The sequence below is a fragment of the Alternaria incomplexa genome (genome assembly GCF_024043165.1).
Source record: "Alternaria incomplexa strain BMP 0042 chromosome Unknown scaffold_2, whole genome shotgun sequence".
Classification (NCBI taxonomy): Eukaryota; Fungi; Ascomycota; class Dothideomycetes; order Pleosporales; family Pleosporaceae; genus Alternaria; species Alternaria incomplexa.
The window spans coordinates 2,290,474-2,314,152 of record NW_026249851.1 but is presented as its reverse complement, the minus strand read 5'-3'; the positions used below and the strand labels follow the sequence as shown (position 1 = coordinate 2,314,152).

At 54.3% G+C, this 23,679-nt stretch overlaps 9 protein-coding genes across 9 annotated transcripts; 5 read left to right on the top strand and 4 right to left on the bottom strand.

Moving 5' to 3' along the window:
• Nucleotides 1-107: 107 nt before the first annotated feature.
• Nucleotides 108-1,457, bottom strand: J4E90_002285 (uncharacterized protein; the record flags this gene model as incomplete). The annotated part of the gene is made up of 1 exon (XM_051431866.1): nt 108-1,457. The coding sequence occupies one exon, from the start codon at nt 1,455-1,457 to the stop codon at nt 108-110; it is 1,350 nt and encodes a 449-aa protein (XP_051295000.1).
• Nucleotides 1,458-1,965: 508 nt separating this feature from the next.
• Nucleotides 1,966-5,014, bottom strand: J4E90_002284 (uncharacterized protein; the record flags this gene model as incomplete). Its single annotated transcript, XM_051431865.1, has 3 exons — nt 1,966-4,298; nt 4,356-4,770; nt 4,886-5,014. The coding sequence occupies 3 exons, from the start codon at nt 5,012-5,014 to the stop codon at nt 1,966-1,968; spliced, it is 2,877 nt and encodes a 958-aa protein (XP_051294999.1).
• A 1,239-nt stretch (nt 5,015-6,253) lies between these two features.
• On the bottom strand, nt 6,254-6,631 carry PIN4 (Peptidyl-prolyl cis-trans isomerase pin4; the record flags this gene model as incomplete). The annotated part of the gene is made up of 1 exon (XM_051431864.1): nt 6,254-6,631. The coding sequence occupies one exon, from the start codon at nt 6,629-6,631 to the stop codon at nt 6,254-6,256; it is 378 nt and encodes a 125-aa protein (XP_051294998.1).
• Nucleotides 6,632-7,247: 616 nt separating this feature from the next.
• Nucleotides 7,248-10,604, bottom strand: J4E90_002282 (uncharacterized protein; the record flags this gene model as incomplete). Its single annotated transcript, XM_051431863.1, has 1 exon — nt 7,248-10,604. One exon carries the CDS (start codon nt 10,602-10,604, stop codon nt 7,248-7,250), a length of 3,357 nt encoding a protein of 1,118 aa, XP_051294997.1.
• Nucleotides 10,605-11,329: 725 nt separating this feature from the next.
• J4E90_002281 (uncharacterized protein) lies at nt 11,330-12,256 on the top strand (the record flags this gene model as incomplete). The annotated part of the gene is made up of 2 exons (XM_051431862.1): nt 11,330-11,431; nt 11,489-12,256. The coding sequence occupies 2 exons, from the start codon at nt 11,330-11,332 to the stop codon at nt 12,254-12,256; spliced, it is 870 nt and encodes a 289-aa protein (XP_051294996.1).
• Nucleotides 12,257-12,712: 456 nt separating this feature from the next.
• On the top strand, nt 12,713-13,901 carry J4E90_002280 (uncharacterized protein; the record flags this gene model as incomplete). Its single annotated transcript, XM_051431861.1, has 3 exons — nt 12,713-12,879; nt 12,943-13,057; nt 13,110-13,901. 3 exons carry the CDS (start codon nt 12,713-12,715, stop codon nt 13,899-13,901), a joined length of 1,074 nt encoding a protein of 357 aa, XP_051294995.1.
• Nucleotides 13,902-14,308: 407 nt separating this feature from the next.
• On the top strand, nt 14,309-16,736 carry KU80 (ATP-dependent DNA helicase II subunit 2; the record flags this gene model as incomplete). Its single annotated transcript, XM_051431860.1, has 5 exons — nt 14,309-14,464; nt 14,537-14,664; nt 14,712-14,779; nt 14,826-15,076; nt 15,123-16,736. The coding sequence occupies 5 exons, from the start codon at nt 14,309-14,311 to the stop codon at nt 16,734-16,736; spliced, it is 2,217 nt and encodes a 738-aa protein (XP_051294994.1).
• A 1,168-nt stretch (nt 16,737-17,904) lies between these two features.
• J4E90_002278 (uncharacterized protein) lies at nt 17,905-19,873 on the top strand (the record flags this gene model as incomplete). The annotated part of the gene is made up of 2 exons (XM_051431859.1): nt 17,905-17,913; nt 18,239-19,873. The coding sequence occupies 2 exons, from the start codon at nt 17,905-17,907 to the stop codon at nt 19,871-19,873; spliced, it is 1,644 nt and encodes a 547-aa protein (XP_051294993.1).
• A 2,162-nt stretch (nt 19,874-22,035) lies between these two features.
• Nucleotides 22,036-23,617, top strand: J4E90_002277 (uncharacterized protein; the record flags this gene model as incomplete). Its single annotated transcript, XM_051431858.1, has 2 exons — nt 22,036-22,044; nt 22,517-23,617. The coding sequence occupies 2 exons, from the start codon at nt 22,036-22,038 to the stop codon at nt 23,615-23,617; spliced, it is 1,110 nt and encodes a 369-aa protein (XP_051294992.1).
• Between the last annotated feature and the right edge of the window lie 62 nt (nt 23,618-23,679).

Here is a 23,679-nt window from a genome sequence, read left to right as displayed (position 1 = left end):
AACCACCTGCTGGTCTCACAATGCGCAGCAGGAACGTGCGGTGGACCACGACTGGCTCTTGCTCAAAGTGTGCCCTGAACATTTCTTTCCAACTACAGCGTCTATGCTTAATCAAAAGTAGTCTTCTTGCCCTGCGACTCAACAATCGCTTGACTCGCCCTCTGGGTACTCATATGAGCAGCTCCACTCTTGATATTCCTCGGGTCGACCTTTCGCTTGCCACCCCGTCCGCCATTGCTGTCTCCAAAGTCTTGCCTGTCTCCTCTTTGACCTCCTCCTCTGCCGAAGCCCCTCTCGCGACCTGCATTCTCTCCATCCGCGCCCTCCTTCTCATGGCCAAATCGCTTGTGATACCTCGTATGGTTGTCTTCGGCGAACTCGCGACGTAACTCTCTGCCCATGAGCTTGTTGACTAGCCATTTCCTTTGCTTCACGGGCTTGCTGGTATCGACTTCGGAATCGCTCTCGTCCCTGTCCTTCTTGTTCTTGAACGCCGATGGGTCTTTGAAGACAAATCCCCTAACCGCTGCTGTCGCAGCTTCTACGTCCCTGAAAGTGACCCAGGCAAAGCCCTTGCATTTACCAGAATCTTCAAACGTTGCCATGTGTATATTATCGATTCTTCCGCATGGTGCGTAGTGATTCTTGAGATCCTCCTGGGTAACGTCGAAGGAGAGGTTTCCGACGAACACGCGCTTGTTGGGAGGGTTCTTCGGTTTCGCATCCTTGGCGCCACGTCCATTGTCCTGAGTCTCTTCCGTCTTGGGCTTGTCTGGGCGCCCGTCGAAGCTCTTCGCGTTCTTAATCAGCAGCGCGCGGTTATCCATCTTCATTTCCGTCAGCGCAATCGCCGAGTACATTGACAACTCAGTAGAGAAGTCAACGTATGCGAAACCCTTATTCATTGGCTTTGTAGTCCAACTCGGGGGCGGCGGTCTTGTGGGAGGGGGCATGTGAATGCGAGTGATTTGGTCGTCGGGAATTTCAGTGTTGTCCGTCAAGAACTTTCGTAGCGACTCCTTCGTAGCAGACCAAGGCAAGTTGCCGATCCATACACCGTATTCCGAGCGCTTTGCGGCATTCTCCCTGTCTTCAGCTGAATTTGCGTCTGTCTTCGCATCCGTCTTCGCGACCGATGCTTCTCCGTCTGCGTTGGCGGCGGGTGTCGGATTCAGCTTGGCTTTCTTTGCTTTACGAGCGGCTTTCTTGGAGGCGGGTTCGGGGAGGTTGACATCGATCTCGAGTTCTTCGGGCAATGCTTCGCGCTTGCGCTTCTTTGCGGGTGTCTCTGCTGCGTCTTCGCTATCGGACTCTGCGACTTCAGCCTTCGACTCGGCCCTCGCGCGCTTCTTTTCTTTCTTTTCCTTTTTGTCCTTTTTCTCCTTCTTGTCGCGACGCTCCTTCTTGGAGACGACGGCAATCTCTTCCGCCGAGGACATCTCTGTATCTGACGACATTGTAGCGTGGGTGGTGTTGCGTATCGATACTTTGCGGCTCGAACTTTTTTCTGGGGCACTTTTCGCTAGCATGGCCGCGCTAGAAGACCCTGGCTTAGTCATGCTCCGCCCGCAATCGATCAAGATCTAGGCATGCCCAGGTGTGTTGCTGGTTAATCGGACTTCGCATGTGTCACGTTGTTACGAGGCGTCTTCAAGAAAACTACCATTGATTTACTACACATATAGAAGACATGAAAGGAAAGATCAAATTGAGCCAAGTAGGAGAGCCGTAACCGAGCCAGAGGCAATGAAGCACCCTACTCACATGTCCCGTCGAGGTGTATCGAAGCACGCTCCAGCGCCTTCTCTGTATAGGGAATGTTGTGTGATCGCGATGTTCTCCAGTCCATTCCTTTTGACGCCCCCAGTACCCAGAAATCGAACGCTTTAGACACCAACCAGGAACACTTTGCCTACCTTTGTGGTCACGAAATATGGCAGCTCTCGCTGACACCTATCAGACCGCTTACTGCATCTCTTCGTCGCTAGCATCGAGGATGTCGTACTCCTCATCGGTCATGAAGCCATCGTCGGACATCAGGGCGACGCTCTCAGCATCCTCAAAGAACTCGTCATCTGAAGCAACAGTGACAGTACGTGCAACGGTGCTCTTCTCAGATGGAGAGGCGGGCTGAGCGGTAGTGGATGACTCGTAAGTGCTCGACTCGGGAGACTCCTTGTCTAGCTGAGGGAAGATCATGCCGGAAGCGATGGGCTCAGATGCAGACTGCTTCTCCTCGACTGGGAGTTCGGCAACTGGCTCTTCGACCTTGACCTCCTCCTTGGGAGAAGCAACTGGCTCCTGCTTGATCGTAGCAAGGGCAGCCTCGTGTTCCTTGCGACGGTTCGCTTCCTCGTGCACCTTGCGGCGGCCCTCCATGAGACGCTCCATGGCAGCCTTGCGTACACGCTGAACACGCTCCATCTTTTGCTGATCCAGCTGTTGCTGCAGAGAGTGGTGTGCATCCTTCATCTTCTGCAATTGTTGTTGCTGAGTGTGTTGCATTTGCTTCATGCGCTCAGCCCTGGCCTGTAGGAGGCGGTCGTACAGAGGGTTCGATCTAGGAGCCACCTCGAACGTGGTGGCTGAGCCGGATGCGGGAGTAGGAACCTGGACTGGCATGGGGATAGCTGGCTGAGCGGCGACAGGCGAGGGCACGGCAACGACTGCAATGTCACACCAGAGGCGATGGCCGAAGGGCATACCCTCGGGGGTCTTCAGGCGCCAGTAGGAGATGGCAGTGCCCTCGCGCTGGGGTGCCTTCATGAGAACACGGAACTGGGCTTCCTCGCCGGCCTCGACAGTGTGGCCGAGCACGTTGCTCTCGCTAGCTTCAGCAAGCTCAACGTGGCTCAGAGGACGGGTGTTGTCGATGTTGAGCATGTTGTCACCACCAACGTGTCGGACGCTGCAGCCTCGTGGCCAAGCGTTGGGGCCAGGGTTGCGAAGAGTCCAGACCTGAACGAACTGGTGACCAGCACAGATCTTGGAGCCATCAATGATGGTGTCCCGGATGAAGTGCGCGTCGAGGCCTTCGGTGGCAGGCTCTGACCTAGGGATGGGAATAGCCTCAGTCTTGACTGGCGCCTTGACCTGGACGGGCACGGTAGGCTTCTCTTGCACCGGCTCAACAGAGTCGACGAGGAGATCACGAATAGCGATCTTCTCCTTCTTGGCCTGGGGCTCGGCCGAGGGCTTTACGTCGACAATGGTCTGGACCTGGGTCGCAGCATTGGTGGAAGGAGCGACTGGGGCAGTCTCAGTTGAGGTAGATCGCCTATCGCACATGCGGTCGCCGAGTCTAGCCATAGACTTGCGCTGCTTGTCGTCGTTGAGGGTAGTAACGCTAACACTGCGCACAGGAGTCTGGAACTTGATGAGCGGGTGAGTGTGGTTGTGCTTGTTGCTGGGGTGGGCCTCGCAGTTCTGGCAGAAGTCGGTATCGTGGCAAACAGCGCACTTGTAGCGGACGCCGTCAATGTACGACAGATTCTCCTTGTCCTTGCAGAGAGGACCGTCACAGTAGATGCCGTAGTGGCGGTTTGCGCTGTTCAGAGGCTCAGCCAATGGCTCGTAGATGGGTACAAAGCGATGACGCGGGTGGATGAACTTGGCGTTCTTGAGGCAGTCGGAGCAGTAGTCCCAGTCTGGGCAGTTCAAGCACTTGTGGCGGACACCGTAGATGAACTTGTCGCAGCCATCGCAGACGGCGTTGTGGCGGACGTTCCTGCCAGAATTGCACAAGAAATCGGCCAGGGTGGGCAGGACAGTCTCGGACGTGGCAGGCTTGAAGGTGTGGCCAGGGTGGTGACCGTGCTTGTTGCTAACATGGCAAGTGAGGCAGAGGTCGTAGTCTTCGCAAGGAACGCAGGTGACAAACTCCTTCTCGGGGAGGACCTTGACGCAGCAGTTGCAGGTGCGGGTTGGCTCCTCCTCATATGTGACGGACTGCTTCTCGTCGGTAAAGGCTCCTGGAATCTCCTGTTGTTGGGGCTCCTCGACCTCGGCCTTGACCTTGGGTGCGATGCGCTGGGTGGTGCTGTTGACGACGCTGCCGTTCTTGACGAAACGCTTGACCATCCAGTGGCCGCTTCCGGGACAGTGGATCCCGTTGTCTACGCAGGCCGGGCAGAGATCGTAATCACCACCGTCGCATACACTGCAGTGGAAGTGCTCGTCCTCCATGGGCTCGTTGCAGTTGTTGCAGTATACGACCCACGAAGTGCAGGCGTTGCTCGGCTTAGGGCGGAATGCGAGGCCGGAGTTGTAGTTCGCAGTTGCGAGGTTGTTGAAGAAGCCTGTACACTGCATTAGCCAATGATCGTGCGACATGGACATGTGGAATTGCTGCTTACTCTGACGAGCGGTGAAGGCTTGCGGTACGGGAGCCTCGCCGTCAGCATCTACGGTCGTTGGTGGCGATACAGGGCTGGTGCTCTCGGTGGGCTTGATTTCTGGCGAGCGGGCAATGACCGGAGAGACGGGAGCGCCGCCTTGAGGAATGAGAGTCTCGGTGCTCACAGGGTGGGCAGTGGGCTGGTAGTGTCGGATGACGTGGTTTGGCGCTGGTGTAGGTGCGGGCGCAGCCACGGGCTCTTCGCCGGGGACTGTGGCCCTCAGACGCAACTTGAGCTTCGCCTTTGCGGCGCGGAAGAGCGTCTTGTAGACCTGGGGCTTGTCCGCGTCAAGGGTGACATATGAGGCGGCTGAGTCGGAATAGCGCTCGAAGACGACCTGCTCGCCGGCTTCAAGCTGAAGAACACTACGGAGCTATACATCACATATCAAGTCAGCATCGTGATTCCCGAGCGTGTTTGATCGTACGTCCGAGCGACCGATCCGATCGCCTAGACGTGACAACCTCGGGTTATAGAATGTCACGAACCTTGTCGGGCAACACGTGAGCTCCGAGATCCTTCAACGGCAGCTTGAACTTCTTTGTCTGGCCGCGGAACAGGACCTTGACGACGATGGGCGTGTCCAGAGTCACGGGGACGTTATTAGTCGCCGCCATGATGGGCGAGTGAGGCTGGCGATGGGGGAGGAGTAATAGTCAGAGCGACTGCAGCTAGCTTGCCGCCGCTGTATTGAGACAAAGAGGTGCAGCAACTAGAGAGTTGTCGCTGTCGAGGTGGTTGATGGAGAGTTGATGGCGGAGGTGGAGCAGGTGAGACGGCGGCGGAGCTGGAGGTGTAGGTAGTAGCTGCCTAGTGAGTGGGGTCAGTGCAGCGTTAGTGGACGCCGGGGGCGCGCCAACTCTATCGCAGGTACACCGGATTGCCAGTGCTCGCGTCGCAGAGGGCGAAAGGCTGATATTGGCGCCTGGGATCACTTTTCTTATGAACTGATGGTCCGACGGCCAACTCAATTATGTGTCAAGGCACTTCTTGATGCTTTTCCTCGTGTTTGAGCTCCGGATCGGCTGATTCTTGTACTTCGAGTGGCCGAGTGGTTCGCTACCACACAAGGCTTCCAGACACGTCGTCAGCCGTGAGGAGCCGCAAGAATTCGCCCGATTACTACTGCCTTTACCCACTCAATGACTGCCTCCAAAGAGGCTATTGCTCGAGATGATGACGCCATGGTTCAGCCGCACGTGATACTGGAGCGCTCCCGTGCACCAGCTGATCACCGAGATAGCGGTTTCACTGCGATAAAGAGGGCGCTAGCGCAGCGCTCCCGAGCTGCTTGACGGTGGCCGAGAGCCACCGACGTGTCTTGTCTCGCCTCACTTGACGGTTTCGCGATGGAAGATTACACCGCAAGTACCTCAAGTATAAATATGACGATGCCGCATTCCCACTATTCTTTGTGTGCAGCCGCTCCAATTCGCGGCGAAGAATGGCCGTTGCGAGGATCGTGGAATGAGGCGAAAATACCAACACAACTTGGCTTGTGCAGTTGTTTGCATAGCGAGTATTGCCTGGGATAACACTTACATTCGGCAATTGCATGGCAAGCCAAGAAGAGGTTCGTAGGATGCAGACGGTTGTTGCATAAAAGATGAAAACGTCTCTGATCGGAAGGCATTCTTCAGAAGCGCCAGCAAATGGGTACAATTATCTTGCATCAAAGCCTGAGCACCAACTAAGCCTTTCGTGTTTCCCTGACCTCACCCTAGGATTGAGTTCCATAGGCCTTGAAATATCGAATCGTTTATCATTTTTGGGGTATCAAGTATAGGCCTCCACAAGCCTGTCCAGCATAACCATGACCTCTCGACACCAACCCTGACTTCACATCGCCATCCCCCTCACTTCCTCCCCTCAACCATAACAATATGATACCCCTCGCTCGTCTTAACCTCCCCAATCTTCGGACTCGCCGTCGTGCTCGGCTCCAGCTCATACGCCACCTTCTCAAAATCCTGCATCAGACTCCCTCTAACCTTCCAGCCCAGACTGCCCCCTTGACGCGCCTTATCCTCACTCATTTCCCTGGCTACCTCGTCGAATTTCGCGCCGTTGCGCAGCTTCTCGAGAGCTTCTTCTTTTTTCGAGTGCTTTTCGCAGAGGATGTGTCGCACGTTTATCGAGGTTGCGGGCTTGAGTTTGCCTTTTCCTCCGCCACCTTCAGATTTGCTACCGCTGTCGTCTTTGGCTTGGCCTTTGCCTTTGTTCTTGGGTGCCATTCTGCCGTGGGAGTGTAGAGTAGGATGTAGACGTGAGTGTGTATCAGGTGGGAGGCTTCGCGGATGCGGCTATTACGGCTGGCAAGGTCGCAATCGGGACGAGAATTAGTTGGTATCGGAGGCTGGGATCGGTAGTTGGTAAATTGGAGTTCCAGACCAATCACCTCAAGGTATTTGCAGTATAGTAAAGTTGTGCGCGTGAGGAACTTGGATTCGTGAAAGTGTACCGGAGCTTGGAGCTCTGATGCGGGGCCACTGGGGCGGCCAGATGCACCGAAGTGGGGTGAATCCTGAGGCAACAAGGATTGACCTGGCACGATACGAGAGCGAAAGCATGATGCAGCGGATAAGATTATACAGTTCCTTCGTCAATGGTTTGAATTTATCTCGTGATTGTGCACATCAATCCTCATTCATGGGGTTGCTGAGCTTGCTCTACTTCCAGGCCAATTTCTCGCTGCGGAGCTGGACTACATAACATATTGACAGGCGTAGTTTCCTGTAGCTTCCCCAGGCGCTCTTGTTCTTCGTACAACATAGTACGGCACGGCGCGGCAATGTGGCATGGTTCTCATCCGAATAAGTATACAATCAGGGCTCCGATATCCTAGCTACTTCATCCATTGCCGTTGACGATTGCGCGAGGCGCTGTGCCATTTATGCCGTTGTGCTCGCGCACCATGTCCATGAAGCTTTTCTTGGGTTTCGGCTTCTTCTCCGGCTCTTCGTCACTGCTGTCGACTAGATGGATGCGTCGTCTTTTGCAATCGGAGCGCATGTGGCAGAGCAGCGGTCGTAGGGTTTCAATCTTCTCGACTTCGGCGTAAAGCAGCGACTCTTCCACCCAGTACAGGCCGTCCATAGCAGAGAACTGATGCTTAGCTTCCTTGATGCTGTCCTGGATCTTGGCGTAGTCAAACTCTGGCGAGCCTTCCATTGGGAATCGGGTGTCCTGGGCTAACAGCGCAATATCATATTGGCGAAGTATGGCATCTCGTTGTGCGCGGCTCACGGGAATGCGAGACCATTCAGAGTAAGGAGCGTCGAGATGCGCTAGATCGAGCTCGGGAAGACCAAGTATGCCGACAGCCTGGAACGAACAGATGTACTTCCGATTTGGGATGGCTTGCGAGTCACCGAGGTCCTCAGCATTTGCCAAGAACAACGGTAGGAAAATAGCAGATACACCAAGTTGCTCCCCTGCGAAATGAAGCGGTCGATTGGTGCCTAATTCGCAGGCGCGTCTCAAAGCTCGGGGGAGCCTGGATATCCGGTCTTGACGTTCAAGCAAATCCTTCTGGCGTCTCGCTTCCTGGTCTGCTCGGCGTTGAGTTTCCTGTTCCTCTCGTAAACGTGCTGCTTCTGCTTCTGCTGCTTGACGCTGTGTCTCTGCTTCTGCTTCGGCCTTCTTCTTCGCCTGCTCCATCTCTTCAGCTTTGCGAGCCGCTTCCTCTGCTTCCTTCTGCTTCGCCTCGGCCTCAGCTGCAACTTCGGCGGCTTTGCGTTTCGCTTCTGCCTGTAGCTTGTGTTCTTCTTGACGACGTGCGCGCTCGACTTCTGGAGTTGCTATCCTTTCAGGTGGCACGGGCGTAGACTTCGCAGATGCTGTGGGCGTTCTCTTCACGCTAACATCGTCTGTTGATGCATCCGACATCTTTCTTTTCCTAATCTTGTCTTCAACGGTCTTGTATTTGATTTTGTTCTTGACAACCTTGCGTTCGTCTGGAGAGTCGATCTCGGGTGTCGGTTTGGCGCTGAGTGGTCTGCCTGGTTTTGTCCGAATCTTAACTGGCTGCTTAGTGCCATGGTCCTCGTCGCTCTCATCGGAGTGAGCTCGGTCCGGTCGTTTGGATTCGTTGTCGTCTGATCGTGGTTTCACAACCTTCTTGACAGGCTTCGCTTCTTCGCCTTCGCTGTAAGAACGCTGCTTGGCCTTCCGGATGGGCGGTCGTACGTCTTCCTCGCTCTCCTCTTCTGATGAATCGTCGTCCACAACGCGCTTCCTTCTTTGGTCTTCTCTGGTAGCCTTTTCCTTTCCGGACATGAGTCGTCGAGATTTTTGTGGTGCAGCAGGCTCTGTCGTCGACTTTACCAGCTGCGCGCGTTTTGCATTGGGACGTGGGGAAGACGACCGTTCTCTTCGCGGTGACGTCTTTCTCTTCATGCGGTTCGTCGGGGCGTTCGGAGCTTCTTTCTTGACTCTCCGCGGGCTCCGATGTGTCGTTTGATACTCCTCGCAGGCGCGCTTCAGCATATCCCTCTCTTCTTCCCACTTAGGGCCGTGCCGTTCCTCAGAAATCTCGTAATACGTCTTGTTGTCTTTGTTTCGGCGAGTGGGATTGAAGTTGTCTTGCTCGAGAAGTAGTTGTATGATCTTGAGGTATCCTCGTCCGATGGCAACTGTCATGGGCGTTTCTGGATGCTTGGACGGGTCGGGATCAGCCTTGAGACCACTCGCCAGAAGGATACTGAGAATGTCGTAGTGTCCACCTCTTGCTGCTGCAACGCCACAGGTAATGTTCGGTTTGATGTTGCTGTTGATCAGCTCTCCTACTGCAAGGATATCGCCATCGCCAGCTTTCTCGATCAATGTTTCCACGTTGAACTCGTTGTACAATAATCGCGATGCGGTCTTGGCCTGCTTCTGGGTGCGTTCGGGGTCGTTGTTGGACGTGTCTGCCCGTCTTCTCATCGCCTCTCTAAGTTCCTTCTCAATCTCCTCTGCGTCGTCATCTTCCGGGTCCAGCACATCAATCGCACGCTGACCTTTCTTGTTGGAGTGATGTGGATTGACCTGGCCCTCGTTGAGCAGCAGTTTCACGACGTCCAAGTGCGAGTTCTCTACCGCGTCGATAAGAGGAGTGTCTCGATCGTGGCTTTCACAGTCCGTTCGGCAGCCTTTGCTGATCAGGTATCGAACGACAGGCGCCCAACCGTGCAGCGAGGCTTTTTGTAACGGAGCGATACCGGCGTAGTCGGGCTGATTCAGTTCGTCGGGCGCGTCTTCAAAGGCTTCCTTGACTGCATCCAGATCGCCTCTTTCGCTTTCTCGGGCAAGACGCGTTGCGCCAAATCGGTCGACTTTCCTCTGGGGCATGGTACGTGCAGGCGAGGTCAGCGCACGGTTGGTGGAGCGCTTCACCCGGGCGTGTTGGAGGTGCGGCGCAGACGTGGGCTGCGGTGATGTTGAGTGATCTGAACTCGATCCCGACCAGTGCTCTTCTGTCGACAGAGCGAGGTTGGTCACCTCGCGGCGCTTGCGGCCTGCGATACCTGTGACGGCGGATTGTGTTGACTGCGAACGCTTGTGTGGGCGGCCAAAACCTGGCGTGCCAGGCGAATGGGGCGGGCGCGCGTCCTTCAAGCCCTCGGTCCTAGCTTTTTGTCGCGGTGGCTCGAAGGCCTTGGGGAAGGATTGATCGCGCTGCTTGCGCTTGCGGTTCTCGACAGTCGACGCGCTGCGGCCGCGAGTAGTAGCTTGTGTGGGAGAGAGGGCGGATCGGACGGGCGATTTGGCCGAGTCGTTTGGACTGGTGTCCTTGGTGTTTCGCGAGGCCGTGCGGCTGCTGGGTGAAGTAGGAACGGGGCTCTTCGCATCGCGCTCCGAGGCGTGTTTGGCGCCATTGACCTTGACATGATTGCCGTTGCTCGACCGACGGCGGCCGTTGGGCTGGGCTGAATGCGCCCGTGACTCTTCCTTGATGGAGCGCAGCCGCGATGCATCGTCGTCGTCGTCTTCGACGCGCTCTGTCTTGATCATCTTGTTTTCTTCGGGGTGTTCGTCCCGTGATAGGACGACCGTCTCGGCCTCGGACTCGCCTTCAGCGTCCTGGTCTTCATCGTGAGCATGTTGGGACGGAAACGCGGCCGTCTTGGGTGCCGGGCGAGGCGACGGCGGGCTGTGCGGGCGGTCGTGGTGGAAGGACTTGGGGGCAGAGGGTGCGTTTAAGACCGGATCGGCATTACTGGTCATTACGCTGGGACAGGACACTCGAGTTCCTGCCTCATGCTGGCTTGCAGAGCAAGGGACGGAAGGAGCACAACGGAGGCCTCTGCAGGAGGGTGGGCGCGGGCGGCAACAACAACAGGGCGCTGGGCTGCTCGACGGGCTGCGATGGACGGCGCGGTCGGGGGTGGGTGATGAAGGCGCGTTGTGAGGTGTAGTGGAGGAGGAGCGACACGGAGAAGAGCTGAGAGGCTTGCCAGTAGCAGGCAGCGCTCCACCATTCACCGGCCTGCGCCAGCCATGGGGGGCATGGATCGTCAAGGCAACCCTGCACTCGCCTTTGTGCTGCTATCAAGCCATCGTCTATCGTGAACGGAGAACAACAAGCGACGCGACATCACGATTACCGCGCCGTGCGGCCGTGACGTTTGCTGCTGCGTGGCTCGCTGTCTGTCAGTCGGCCTCTTCCACTCATAGGGAGCGCTGCGAGCTGCTGGTCCCGTGTTCCTCGTGGCTCGCCATCCCAGCCGAAACAGGACTCCCAAGGTTCCAAACCGCCGCTAACTCGGCCTTTGCCGCGTTATTTAGCCCTCATCATCTCCTGCGGGCCAGATTGTTTGGTCGCGAGAACCACGGAGAGATTGGCTTTAATGGCACGTGACTCGCCCGTCGAATAAGCGGTCAGCACCAGTCAGGGCTTCATCATTCTGCCGTCACAGCCCCCTACGCGTTCACTTTTCAATACTCCCGACATGGCCTCGCTATCGCGTTCGCTCTCAGCTATAGGCCACCGCGTCGAGGACCTGCATCCCGTGGCCCTGCTGCGCATCTTCTACCTCGCTGCGTCTCTTCTTGTATCGCGGCACCATTCACCTCCACATGCAACCTCACTAACCAGTCCGGCTTACTAGATCCTCGTCATTCAGGCTGTTCCTGCCCTGCGCTCGCGCTTTCTTGCTTATGGCTCCCGTGTCACCGGCGTGAGCGGGAGGAAGGAGCCACCCGTTCAGCAGCAGTCGCTTCTCACACGTACCCTCGACTACGCTGCGTCGCTACAAGTGCCCCACAACTACTTCACCCACTTCTATATCACGTCCGTGCTCTGCTCGCTGTTCTGGGCATGGAGACTGCACGCGTGGGAAGCTGGCAGGCAGCAGCAGATTGTCTGGGCGCTCCTGCTGCTTCAGGGCCTGCGACGCATGCTCGAGTCGTACGCATACACTTCGATGAGCAAGAGCCGGATGTGGTTCGCCCACTGGGTTCTAGGACTTCTCTTCTACATCACGATAAACATGGCCGTCTGGGTTGAGACACCTAGCAATGCCACCGGCAATGTGGCATTGGTGCCGGGAATTGTCACCGCGCAGATGCTGCAACACTCCTACCACAGCTACCTCTACCGCCTCCGCACCGAGAGCAACGGCTACCAGCTTCCCTCGCATACCGTATTCACGAACCTACTCTGCCCGCACTATACCTGCGAGGTCGTCATCTACGCGCTATTGTCGCTCATAGCAGCGCCTGAGGGCAGCTGGGTCAATTGGACACTGGTCTGCGCGACTATATTTGTCGCTACAAACCTGGGAGTGACGGCCGTAGGCACAAAGGAATGGTACGTGGAGAAATTTGGTGCCGCCAAGGTAGGTCCGCGGAAGAGAATGGTCCCAGGCATCTGGTGAAGCGTGTTGCGTGTAGAAGAGGGCATGCCGGTCGATGGTTTCCGGAATGTCTGCACGGCATTCTGCCGTACATGCTCGGTCGCATCACCCCGTGCTTTCATTTTTTTTTGTAAGCGCAGTCTTCTCTGCTATCTTTACACCCCTCGAATACTCCTTCCCACCGCCTAAAATGGTCTTCCGTAGTGATGACGACAGGCGGGACGAAGTTGGTATTTCCCGCGCCGCCTATGCCCTTGTGCCCTCTGTGCGGGGTATCTTGCAGCGAGTAACCCCACCTTGGATGGTTATTTAGAGCAAGTAACCACATTCAGCAGATCGTCCTGCACTGTATCGTGCGGTATCGTTGGTGGCTTGCTTACACACGGTAGTTGGAGACTATGATGCTATCGCAATATAAACCAGACGTGTTCCCTTTTGACAGTAAGGCACCTATTTCTCAAACTTCCACTCTGCAACATGTCTCAATCCGAAGTACCCAAAGATCTGCCCGAGATGGAGTACCGCTTCATGGGCAAGAGCGGACTGCAAATCTCTGCCATTTCCCTCGGTGGTTGGCTCACATACGGCGGTCATGTCGGCGATGACAACACTTTCGCTTGTCTCAAAGCAGCATTTGATGCTGGGTAAGTCAAAGCATACGATACACGTGTGTGATGTACACTGATTTTGTATATGTTTCTCTGCAGTATCAACTTCTTCGATTGCGCTGAAGGATACGCAAAGGGCGAGTCTGAGAAGGTCATGGGTCGGGCGATCAAACACTTCAATTGGAACAGGAACGATATTGTCGTCTCCACCAAGGTATTACACGCTGGAGCGGGATTAGATCATAGAACTGTATTGACTGGCGTAGATCTACTGGGGTACTCACAACTCCGCCCTCCCCTCGCCACGCAACAAGATCAACAACCTTGGGTTATCACGAAAGCATCTCATCGAAGCAACTGAAGCCTCGCTCGAACGACTACAGCTAAGCTACGTTGATATTCTGTACGCACATCGCCCAGATCGCTATACACCCATCGAAGAGACAGTACGCGCCTTCAACTACCTCATCAACACAGGCAAAACCTTCTATTGGGGCACATCTGAGTGGCTCGCCTCCGAGATCGAAGAGGCATGGGCCGTCGCCGACCGTTTCGGGCTCATCGGTCCCATTGTCGAACAGCCTGGCTACTCACTGCTCCGCCCTCAGAAGGTAGACCAAGAGTTCAAAGACGCAGGCCTCTACACCCGCCGCGGTCTCGGTCTCACCATCTTCTCACCGCTTCAAGGCGGTCTCCTCACAGGAAAATACGTCGACGGTGTCCCAGAAGATTCGCGTCTCCGCGTATCAGACGATCCATACATTCAGTCCGTCATGAAAGGCGTTGGCAGCGATGCGTGGAACGAGCAACAAGGCAAGATCAAGAAGCTCATGGAGGTTGCGAAGAAGCTTGATACTGACGTTGCGACACTGTCCATGGCGTGGGTCCTGTCAAACAAGAACGTGTCGAGTGCTATCACGGGTGCGTCGCGGCCGGAGCAGATTTATCAGACTGTCAAGGCGGTTGATGTTTATCGCAAGCTGACCAAGGAGAATTTGGAGGAGATTGAACAGGTTATGGGGAGTAAACCTGAGGCTCTTACTATGAGATTTGGATGAACGTATGTAGACATTGCGAAGATAGACCTGAGGTAGACTAGACTGTAGAAGTCACACTTGACTTGCATTATGATGAGACATCATGAAGGTATTGACGAACTCGTGCTATGTCCTTCCCGCCGGACCTCCATGAGGCTAGCTTCGTCACGGGTTCTCGCGTTCCAGTGCATGGTCCGTGCCACGTTTGCCTAACGCAACAGGCTACACCGTGCCGTCCGATGCGACGACTACAACACCTCACGCCTTCGCTCTTTCTTTTGATTGCGACTTCTCTAATTCATCACGTCCAACACTGCCAAAGCACATAATTCATCCGGCCTCCAGTGTTTTGACGTCGTAAAGTTAGCGGCACGCGACGCTAGTCACCACACGCGAAGCGCGCAAAAGAAGCATACTATAACGCAATCATGGCTGGTAAAGAGGCGACAGTCTACATCCTAGATCTGGGGCGGTCAATGGGTGAAAAGAGACATGGCCGCGATCAGACAGACCTGGATTGGGCGTTGGAGTATGTGTGGGACAAGATTACCACTACTGTAAGTCGACGTTCATTTGGAGATTTAGTATGTTCGATGCTCGGGACGCTTCAATTTCCCCTCAAATATGGTCTGACAAGAGAATTAATCAAGATGTAGGTTGCGTCAGGCAGGAAGACCGCGCTGATGAGCGTGATTGGCTGCCGGACAGATGAGACTGGTCTTAATGGTGTCATGGAAGAAGGGGAAGGATATGAGAATATCAAGGTTTTCTCAGATTTGAAGCAGTAAGTCCTAAGACACGAGTTGTGTTGTATGTACTAACAGTTGCAAGATATCTACTCGGCGATATTCGGATGCTGCAAGACCAACTGAAACCAAGCAAAACAGATAGCGGCGATCGTGAGTACCACGCATCTGTAATTCTGCTTCCTACTAACAGCCATAGTGCTTTCTGCTCTTGCGGTAGCTGTTCACATGATTGACAATGGGACACAAGGTGCCAAAGGCAACCCATTGAAGTACGATCGCAGGGTGATCATTGTGACTGACGGTCGCGGTCAAATGGACACAGGCGATCTCGAAGAAATGGCGGCGAAGATCAAAGATCCGGCTGCTCCATTCGAGATCGTGTTGCTCGGTCTCGATTTTGATGACGAAGATGTGGGTTATAAAGAGGAGGGCAAGAACGCGGAAAAGGTATGTGACACGATCGCCAAAGCGGACAATGATTGACCCAAACTAGGCAAAGAACGAAGCTATATTGAAAAGCTTTATAGACGACTGCGATGGCAACTTCGGCACACTTGCGACAGCCGTCGATCAACTTCATACACCGCGTCTCAAGGAAACCCGCCCTGTTCAGAGCTACAGAGGCTCGCTTACATTGGGAGATGCTAGCAAGTACGAGGCCACCATTACCATTGACGTCGAACGATATCCATGTACTATGATATCAAAGCCGCCCACAGCAAGTACGTTCGCAGTACGAACGGATCCGGGCCCATCGGGGCAGTCATCGGCGACTGTCGTGGGCGAAGACCAGCCGATGCCCGATCTGGCAGCTGTCCACAACCAGCGCCTCTACCAAGTGGACAACCTGGATGAGCCTGGTCTGAAGAACCCTGTTGAGCTTGACGAGCTAGAGCGCGGCTATGAATACGGCAGAACTGCAGTGCACATCTCAGAGTCCGATATGAATGTCGTCAAACTAGAAACCCAACAGTCTCTAGAATTGGTCGGCTTTGTAAAGATGGAGGAGTTCGAGCGTTATCTTCCCATTGGTCGCTCCAACTTCATCGTACCGCAGAAGGCCAATACCCAAGCACAGCTCGCCCTATCTTCGTTCATTCACGCTCTCTACGAAGCCGATTGCTATGCGATCGCAAGACTGGTGGCAAAAGACCTCAAACCTCCAGTGTTGCTGCTCCTTGTTCCCCGTATCGAGCTGGAGTGGGAGGCTCTGGTCGATGTTGAGCTACCTTTCGAGGAAGACATGAGACGGTACAAGTTCCCACCGTTAGATCGAAAGCTCACAGTCAGTGGCAAAACTATCACAGAGCATAGAGACTTGCCTACCGACAAGCTCCTTGACGCAATGAGCGACTATGTCGATGCAATGGATCTATCAACATTTGGCCGCGACGAAGAGGGTAACCCAGAGGAGTACGCGAAACCAGAGGATACGTTTTCACCCCTTGTCCACCGCATTGGGCATGTGATAAAATGGCGAGCGACGCACCCCGACCCTACGCTGCCTATTCCCGATCCACCCGAGATCCTAATGAAGTACTCCGCGCCACCAGCAGAGCTCCTCGCTGCATCGGAAAAGCAAATGAAGAGGTTGATGGAAGCAGCAGATGTCAAGAAAGTCCCACCAAAGGTCAAAGGTCGAGGAAAACGCCAGCGTGGAGATCGCGACAAGCCCCTCTCCGGTCTCGATGTTGACGCACTCCTCGGCAACCCCAAGCGTGTCAAGATCGAAACCAACAACCTCATACCCTCATTCAAGCAAGCCCTGGCCGCGTCTGACGACATGGAGTCTATCCAAGAAGCTGTGGACGATGTTGCTAAGGAGATCCGCGGCCTTATCAGCAATAGTGTGGGCGATAATGCTTATGGGCGCGCACTGGAGGCTATTCGCGTCATGCGCGAGGAGCTTATTGAGCTCGAGGAGCCAGACATATACAATCCCTTCATCAAGCAATTGAAGGAAGATATCCTGGGCGGCAAGCTGAGTGGCAATCGTCGCGATATGTGGTGGAAGATCAAGGGGAGCAAGTATGGACTTGTGGATTTGAACAGGTGCCACACTAGCGCTGTGACTGAGGATGAAGCGAGGAGATTTTACGAGATCTGAGGGGGCTGGACTGTTGAGATGTATAAGACGGACTGAGGGTGATAGACAGGTTTCAATAACTGCCTCTCGAATGTAGCGAGATCGCTGTAGCATGTTCGTACGCACAAATGTATTTGTGTCCCGTAGTGGTGACTTTGTTTGCTGCTGCAGCACGTACATGTCTTGTTGCGGATGACTCTCGGCTAACGCACCTGTTCCGTCCGAGCTTCCTCCGTGCCTCCTTCTATGGCTTTCCTGCACCAGACACCACGACACCGCTCATCAGGCGTTCGTCATGTTCAACCGCAGCATTGACCGTTTCAAATGTGTAAGCCACCCATCGCCACTATGATGGTTTCCGCGCGCGAATGGACCAGGCGCAGCCAAGGGCCTGAGAAGTCGGTCGCGCGATGCGGCTGGCTGCCGTCGTTGTTGCGACACTCCCGTGCGAGCACCGGGGACCGACTGACATCAGATGATGAGCTTCTAACGTGTGCAACCCCTGCCAGCTGACGGTTACAGCTCAGCCCTAGGAAGATGCAGCTCAGCTACGAGGCCAGAGCGGCCATTCCGAAAATGCTGACCGGTCTTTTGTAAAACCATCTAGGATACCTATTCCACAGTGCGGACCCTTATCTTCTTCAAACATGCAACTACAGAATCTCAAACTACTGAGACATGATCCAGCCAAGCGCTCTATGTGCCAATCCGATTTCTGACGCCTCCAACAAATGCCAACATGGATGCTCAAAGTCGGCCCTACTCATATCTACCTGCATCGCCAGACATTCGCATATCCCGACCAGATTATGCCTCTTTACCTTCGCGAACAAGCGACGAGTCCACCGAGAGCAGGCGCGGGACGCCATCAAGATACAGCGAAAACGTCAACGACCCAGGCCTAGGTATCCAAATGGAGCCCATGCCATCACCCAAATCACCAGGCTCTACGTATTGGCGGCAGGATACGCCTAATACGAAGCCTGGTGCTTTTTCTCCTCCGACCTACTCTCCAGGGCCACGACCACCATACTCCAGGACACCAGATACACTGTATTCGTTCGGATCGGGCATCTCGAGAGCGCGAACAGATCCCATGACCGAGAGGTTGATAGCACATCGGGCGACGCAGTCAACTCAATGGCGAGTAAACTGGCGTGGGCCAGCACTCATGGTGTTTGCTTTCATCATGGGCATCGTGTTTGCGCTTCTTCAACACCTCTTGTATACTTTCTTGCACCACCAGCGAGAAGAGGACGAGGACAAGAAGTTTCGCTGGGTTCTGTATGGGCGCGCACTTGCCTATCTATCGAAGCTTGCTTTCGGCGGATGTGTGGTCCTGGTGTTCCGTCAGCGCATGTGGAGAGCGTTTAGGGACCGGGCTTTCACAGTGCTGTCTATCGACCAGATCTTCGGGGCTACGGAAGATCCAACAATCTTTGGCAATTGGGAGGCCCTTTCTAGTGCACCGGTTCTGTGCGCTATTGCCTTGGTGAGTAACTATCCCTGTAAGAACAGAATAGAACACATCACTAATCAAAGATGCTGGCTTGCAGGTCATCTGGCTGGTCCCGTTGGCAACAATTATCTTCTCGCCCGGTGCGCTTACCTTCGGAACCTATCTCGATAGCGAGACAATCGATCTCAAAGTTCCCACGCTGAACTTCTCGATGGAGTCCACAAAAGACTGGCGAAATCCGGTGAAGTTGGCCGACGGAAGCAACAAGAGATCGATGATGTATTACAATACTACCGACATTGCTGGCACGGCACCAGGGTGGTTTGACTATTACGATCAGCCCTCGGCGGAGTTAAGACGTGTCGCTCTTCTGCTGGCTTATAGCAACTTGGACCGTCCCAACATCAGGCAAGATGCTCGGCAAGACGCTTGTGGAGGGCGGTACAATTGCACGTACGAACAAAGCTTTGTTGGGCCGAGCTACCAATGCGAAGAAATAGCCAGTAGTGCAGATGACGACGAGAGACTAACAGAATTGGGTGCGCCCTTCAACATGAGCATTTTGGCACCGCGAGGCCGCTTCGTTTACTACGCCGACGTCGACGAGGGCGAATATGCCCGCCCGCAAGCCAACAACTTCCGCAAAGGTCCGGGTGGTATACCTGATGGTGAAACTCCAGTCGATCTGGGTGTCTTCAAGTCAGAACCTGCGCTCTGGATTGGCTATGCGTTCAATTCTACGGTAAAGCTCGCGAAGGATGACCCCCTCGCAAAGAATTGGACACATCGCTATGATGCGCGAATCATGCGCTGTATACATATGGAGACTAAGTATACAGTCAGCTGGAACTTCACTGAACCCTTCTTCAATTCCACGGTCAAGCTAGAACCGCAGAGGCCCATTCTAGACACCAGCTTTCCGCGGGGAGTCGACGGCAAGATCAACTACACCCTCGATCCGGGACCAGCGGAAGAATACATCAGCCCTCGGAGCGATGTGGGCTTTTACAAGAAAACGGCCGCATACCATGCTGTCGGCGACATGTTCAGGGACTTCCTCCGCGGTCACGTCGATCTCGACCCGCCATTACCTGGACCATACTATGCACAAGTCTATTCTGATGTCACAAAGACACGACTAGTCCAGAAGAACAGCGAGCCTAAGCAAAACCTAACGGATGAGATCGAGACCTTCTACTCAGACATGGTTCTGTCATTGCTATCAGCGCCAGAGATGTTAGCAGTCGCCGAAGAACAGCTCACAGTGAACCGCTCGCGACTCCAATCCTCATTCGTCTACGTCCCCGAACGGCTCTGGCAATGTTACGCGCCAGTTGTCGTCATCACACTCCTCATCCTCCTCTTCGGCGCTTTCACAATCTGGCAAGATGGTACAACATTCTCGACTGGCTTCTCTCGCATTCTAGTTACCACACGAAACACCACCTTGGATGACATCAGCCGCGGCGCATGTTTGGGCAATGACCCTTTTCCACTGGAGTTGATGCACACTAGACTCAAGTTTGGTGTTCTTGCGAATAGCAACGATCCAGAGTACATGAGGGAACATGGGTATCAGGGGATTGGCGACTTCCAGAGTGTGAACCACTGTGCTTTTGGCGTTGCTTCGGAAATCGCGCCTATCGTTAGAGGAGCACCGTATGCAGGCTTGACGAGGCGGCATAATGGAAAGATATGAGTCGAGCTGAAGACGGAGGATGAATAGCTACTCTGTGAGGTGTCGACTTGCTGCAAGCATGCGATGCAGTTTATCACAAGTAATGTAGTAGAGCATCGAAGAGACTCAGTTTCAACCACAAGCTTTTGGTAGCAGCAGCGCAACGTCATGCACCCGCTTCGGCTGGCGCAGCCTGTATCCACCGTATATGTATGTCTAGCGCTGATGCCGCGTCCTCGGGGATATCAAGCCGGACGCCAGCCCGGGTCGTTAAGGTGTTTCAGAAGGCAAACGCGTTCAAAGCATGGCCATGACTATTTGCTGTTTACGTACGTCGATGGAAATGATGGTAAACCCAAGCGAGATGGGTGGCTGCCAACAGATGCGGGTGGCTGCCCACGTGCCGCTCCTGTCGTTAGCGCGCTGGTCCTTCCCGTGTCTCCACCCACTCAGCTCTCATTCATCTTATCAAAGTTTGCGGCATGCGATGCTCCAACCTATTCTAAGCGATCTCGTCTTCTAGAGCTCCCTGGAACGCGTCGACCTCGACACCCGTTACGTGACGGCTGCACCCACAAGTGGATAGTGTGGGGGCGGAAGACTCCGCGGAAGCGTCGATCGACCCAGCCTCCTGATTCCGAGCTCCATTGACGAACCGTCGCCCGAACATCGAAATCGTATCAAGCTCATGGGCAGGTCTTGTAAACCATTGAAGTTAGTTGCCCATTACCTGGCTCTTCTCCGGTTATAATATCAGCAGTCATGGCTGTTACTCACACAAGCGCGTCAACCTGCCGTGCACATTGTTGTTCGATTCTGTCTCCCGGTCTCCCAGCTATGACCATGCGCAAGGCTCAAAGGCATGCTCAGCACGGATTTCGCGTAGGTGAAGCACGAGGCGACCTGCAGGGGAATCATTGAGCATGCATTGGCGCAGCCACAACTGGGCAATGCTGAGACGTGCGTGAACCTCGCCCCTTTGCTGTACCGCAGTAGGCTCACTGCAATATAAGCTCTAATCCGGCTGCTCTTGCCATGCAATCAGTAATCAAGCTGCAGAAACAATGGAAGGACTTTCGATTGCGGCGAACGGTACTTTCGATGAACGATTTCGTCATCTCTTACTAATAGCATCCAGGCCTCGCTGTCATATCTGTGGCTTTCCAACTTACCGAAGCGTGTATCAAACTTTATACATTTTGGGAGACAGTCGAAGATGCGCCTCGGGAGATCATTGCCATCAAGGAAGATCTACGCTTCCTCATCTCAGTCTTCCAGAGAGTCGAATCCCATGGCAACAGTTTTGGTGGTTGTCTAGCAGAAGGTGTGCAACACTGCCGAGCCAAGATTGCAGTAAGTGTACCGATTTCGGCACGCAAGCTACCACTGATCATTCAGGATCTAACACTCATTGTTGAAAGATTCGATGGCGGACTTTCATCGCTGTCGCGAAGGCAACGAGTACGTACAGCTTTTAAAGCTGCCCTTCACAGCAAACATATCCAACGGTTCCGTGACTCTTTGAACGACACAAAGTCGACTCTCACACTAGCTATGGCCCACGAAAGGTACGACGCGATTCTATGCATGCCAATAGCGGTTCGCTGACCATGCACACTTAGCGTGATTCAAGCTCGCTCTTCCCGTCTTTCGACAAGATTGAAAGTATTTGGAGAGATCGAAGGACATGACGCTTCTAAACCCGTCCGGAAAGGCCCACTTCGTTTGCCTGGGATCGAGGATGCGTCTAGTTGGACACCAGTGCAAAGTATCCCCTCCAAATTCGTTGGCCAGCGTTCCCTCCGTCGAATGACATCTTCATTCACGACAAACGCACTACAGCCTTTGGGTAAAATGCTCACGGAGCGCAGCTCGATCAATTATGAGGTACAGGAGCTCATGTTGCACGCCATCGCACAAACTGCGGTCACCACCTTCGAACCGACATCGCTGGAGATCTATTCACAAGACGGCTATACGATCGATGAATGTGGACAGCTGCGGACCAAGACTTTTGTTTATGCCGAGAATCTGCGGTATCGCGTAAGACACCATGTCTCAACCATCCGCACTGCACTCGGGTGTGCTTGGCTACGCACAACGACTATTCATCACGACAACAAGTCTTCCAAGAGACGTAGGAAACCCCAGATCGTCAGGTCGCTGATATTATACCCTACAAGATGGCAACAGTACATGGGCATACAGAGCGGCCTCGAAGCTGTTGTGGCATCCGGGGGGCGGAGCTGGCTCTTTAACTGTAACATAACAGTAACCTGCCCGGTTCCCGATGACTCGCTTATCTTCGAGCTCTGTCGCACCGGTCAGACCCGTGCTGTCGAAGCGCTTCTAGAGAAGGGAATGGCAAGCGTAGTAGACACGAGCCCCAAAGGATGGAAGCCATTGCACGTAAGACGCTACTCCTGTGTGGAGAACTCATTCAAGGATGCTGACTTGGCCAGTTTGCCGCCGCAGCAGGTCGCGTCGAGCTATGCGCTTTGCTGATCAAGGGAGGAGCAGACAAGTCTGCACTGGTGTATGAAGGACCTTCTGATGCGATCTTGTAGGGCCCCAGTGTCAACTGACGGCATCTCTGCTAACGAAACTAGATCGCCCATATCGCTTTTCGTCGCATTTTGTACCGATGAGCACGCTGATATCAAGATCGCCATGCTCAGACTCTTCTGCGAATGCATTGACATCGCCGACGCCGACAGCGATGGCTGGACTGTGCACGACTGGCTCAAGAGAGCGTATGCGAGAGAACGAGTTCCTATTTCACGAAACAGTATCACGTGGCTACTTCACCTTACCGTGAATGAGGAGTATGTCGAATTTAGCGCGCGTAATATCTGGTCCGCCCTGCAACACGCGATGAGATCTGTTCTCAACCATTCCCGTCACAACAAGTACATCCAGCAGATCCTCGGTCTTTCTCACGAGGAGCGTTCAGGGGTTAGCAAGAGGCACCTGGACGCGATAGGCTCTTGGCTTGCTCTACGTGCAAGCGGCCGAGTAGTGCTGCCAATGGTCGTGAACGCCGGCTCGTTCCTGCAGATGAAGGGCTTTGATTGGATGGAGGACAACCTCACACATAAGCAATTCCTGCAAGCACTACCGAGTATCTATTCAGCTTGGTGCCACGCAGTATTGGACTGCATTGAGCAGTTGAAAGTGTATCTGCGGGAAGAGCTCGATCGCTATCTCTGCCAACTTGGTATGACACGAAGGACCTTCGTCCGTGTGCTGACTCAGGCCAAGCATATCCCTCACGGCGCTGGAAAGTCATCAAGAACTGCATGCGCCCACTGCGGAGACGACTACGGTTCATTCGCTGGTGGACTGGTCGAGCCTGCGCGCATAGCCGTCACAGAATGCGTCAGGTCCGGTCACAACTCGAACTGTGTCTGCGACACGATTCAAAAAGGCTCGACGATATTAGAAGAGCTTCAGGACTATACCGGGATGCTTCAAACGGACGATACCGACGATTATACGCAATCGGATGACGAGTTCTTCGACGCACAGCCGCACGTTTTCAACGATACCGACCTCCAAACCAATCCTACATCGAACATGTTCACCGACATCGCGACTTTGCTTTACAGCGCTCAAGGCCGCATCTGGCTCGGTCAACACTCAATCGGGGAGCGCCTGTGCTCGACCTGTCTGCTACTGAAGGAGAAGTACATTGGCGAAGATGGCCTGTCTGCTGACTTTCCACCTATGCCGAGAAGTTTCGAAGGCCTGCGCGTCAAGTGGTAAGCGTGCCCAATCCATTGTAGATTAATTTTCGGAGGCTTTTCATGACACATGTGTATATTTAC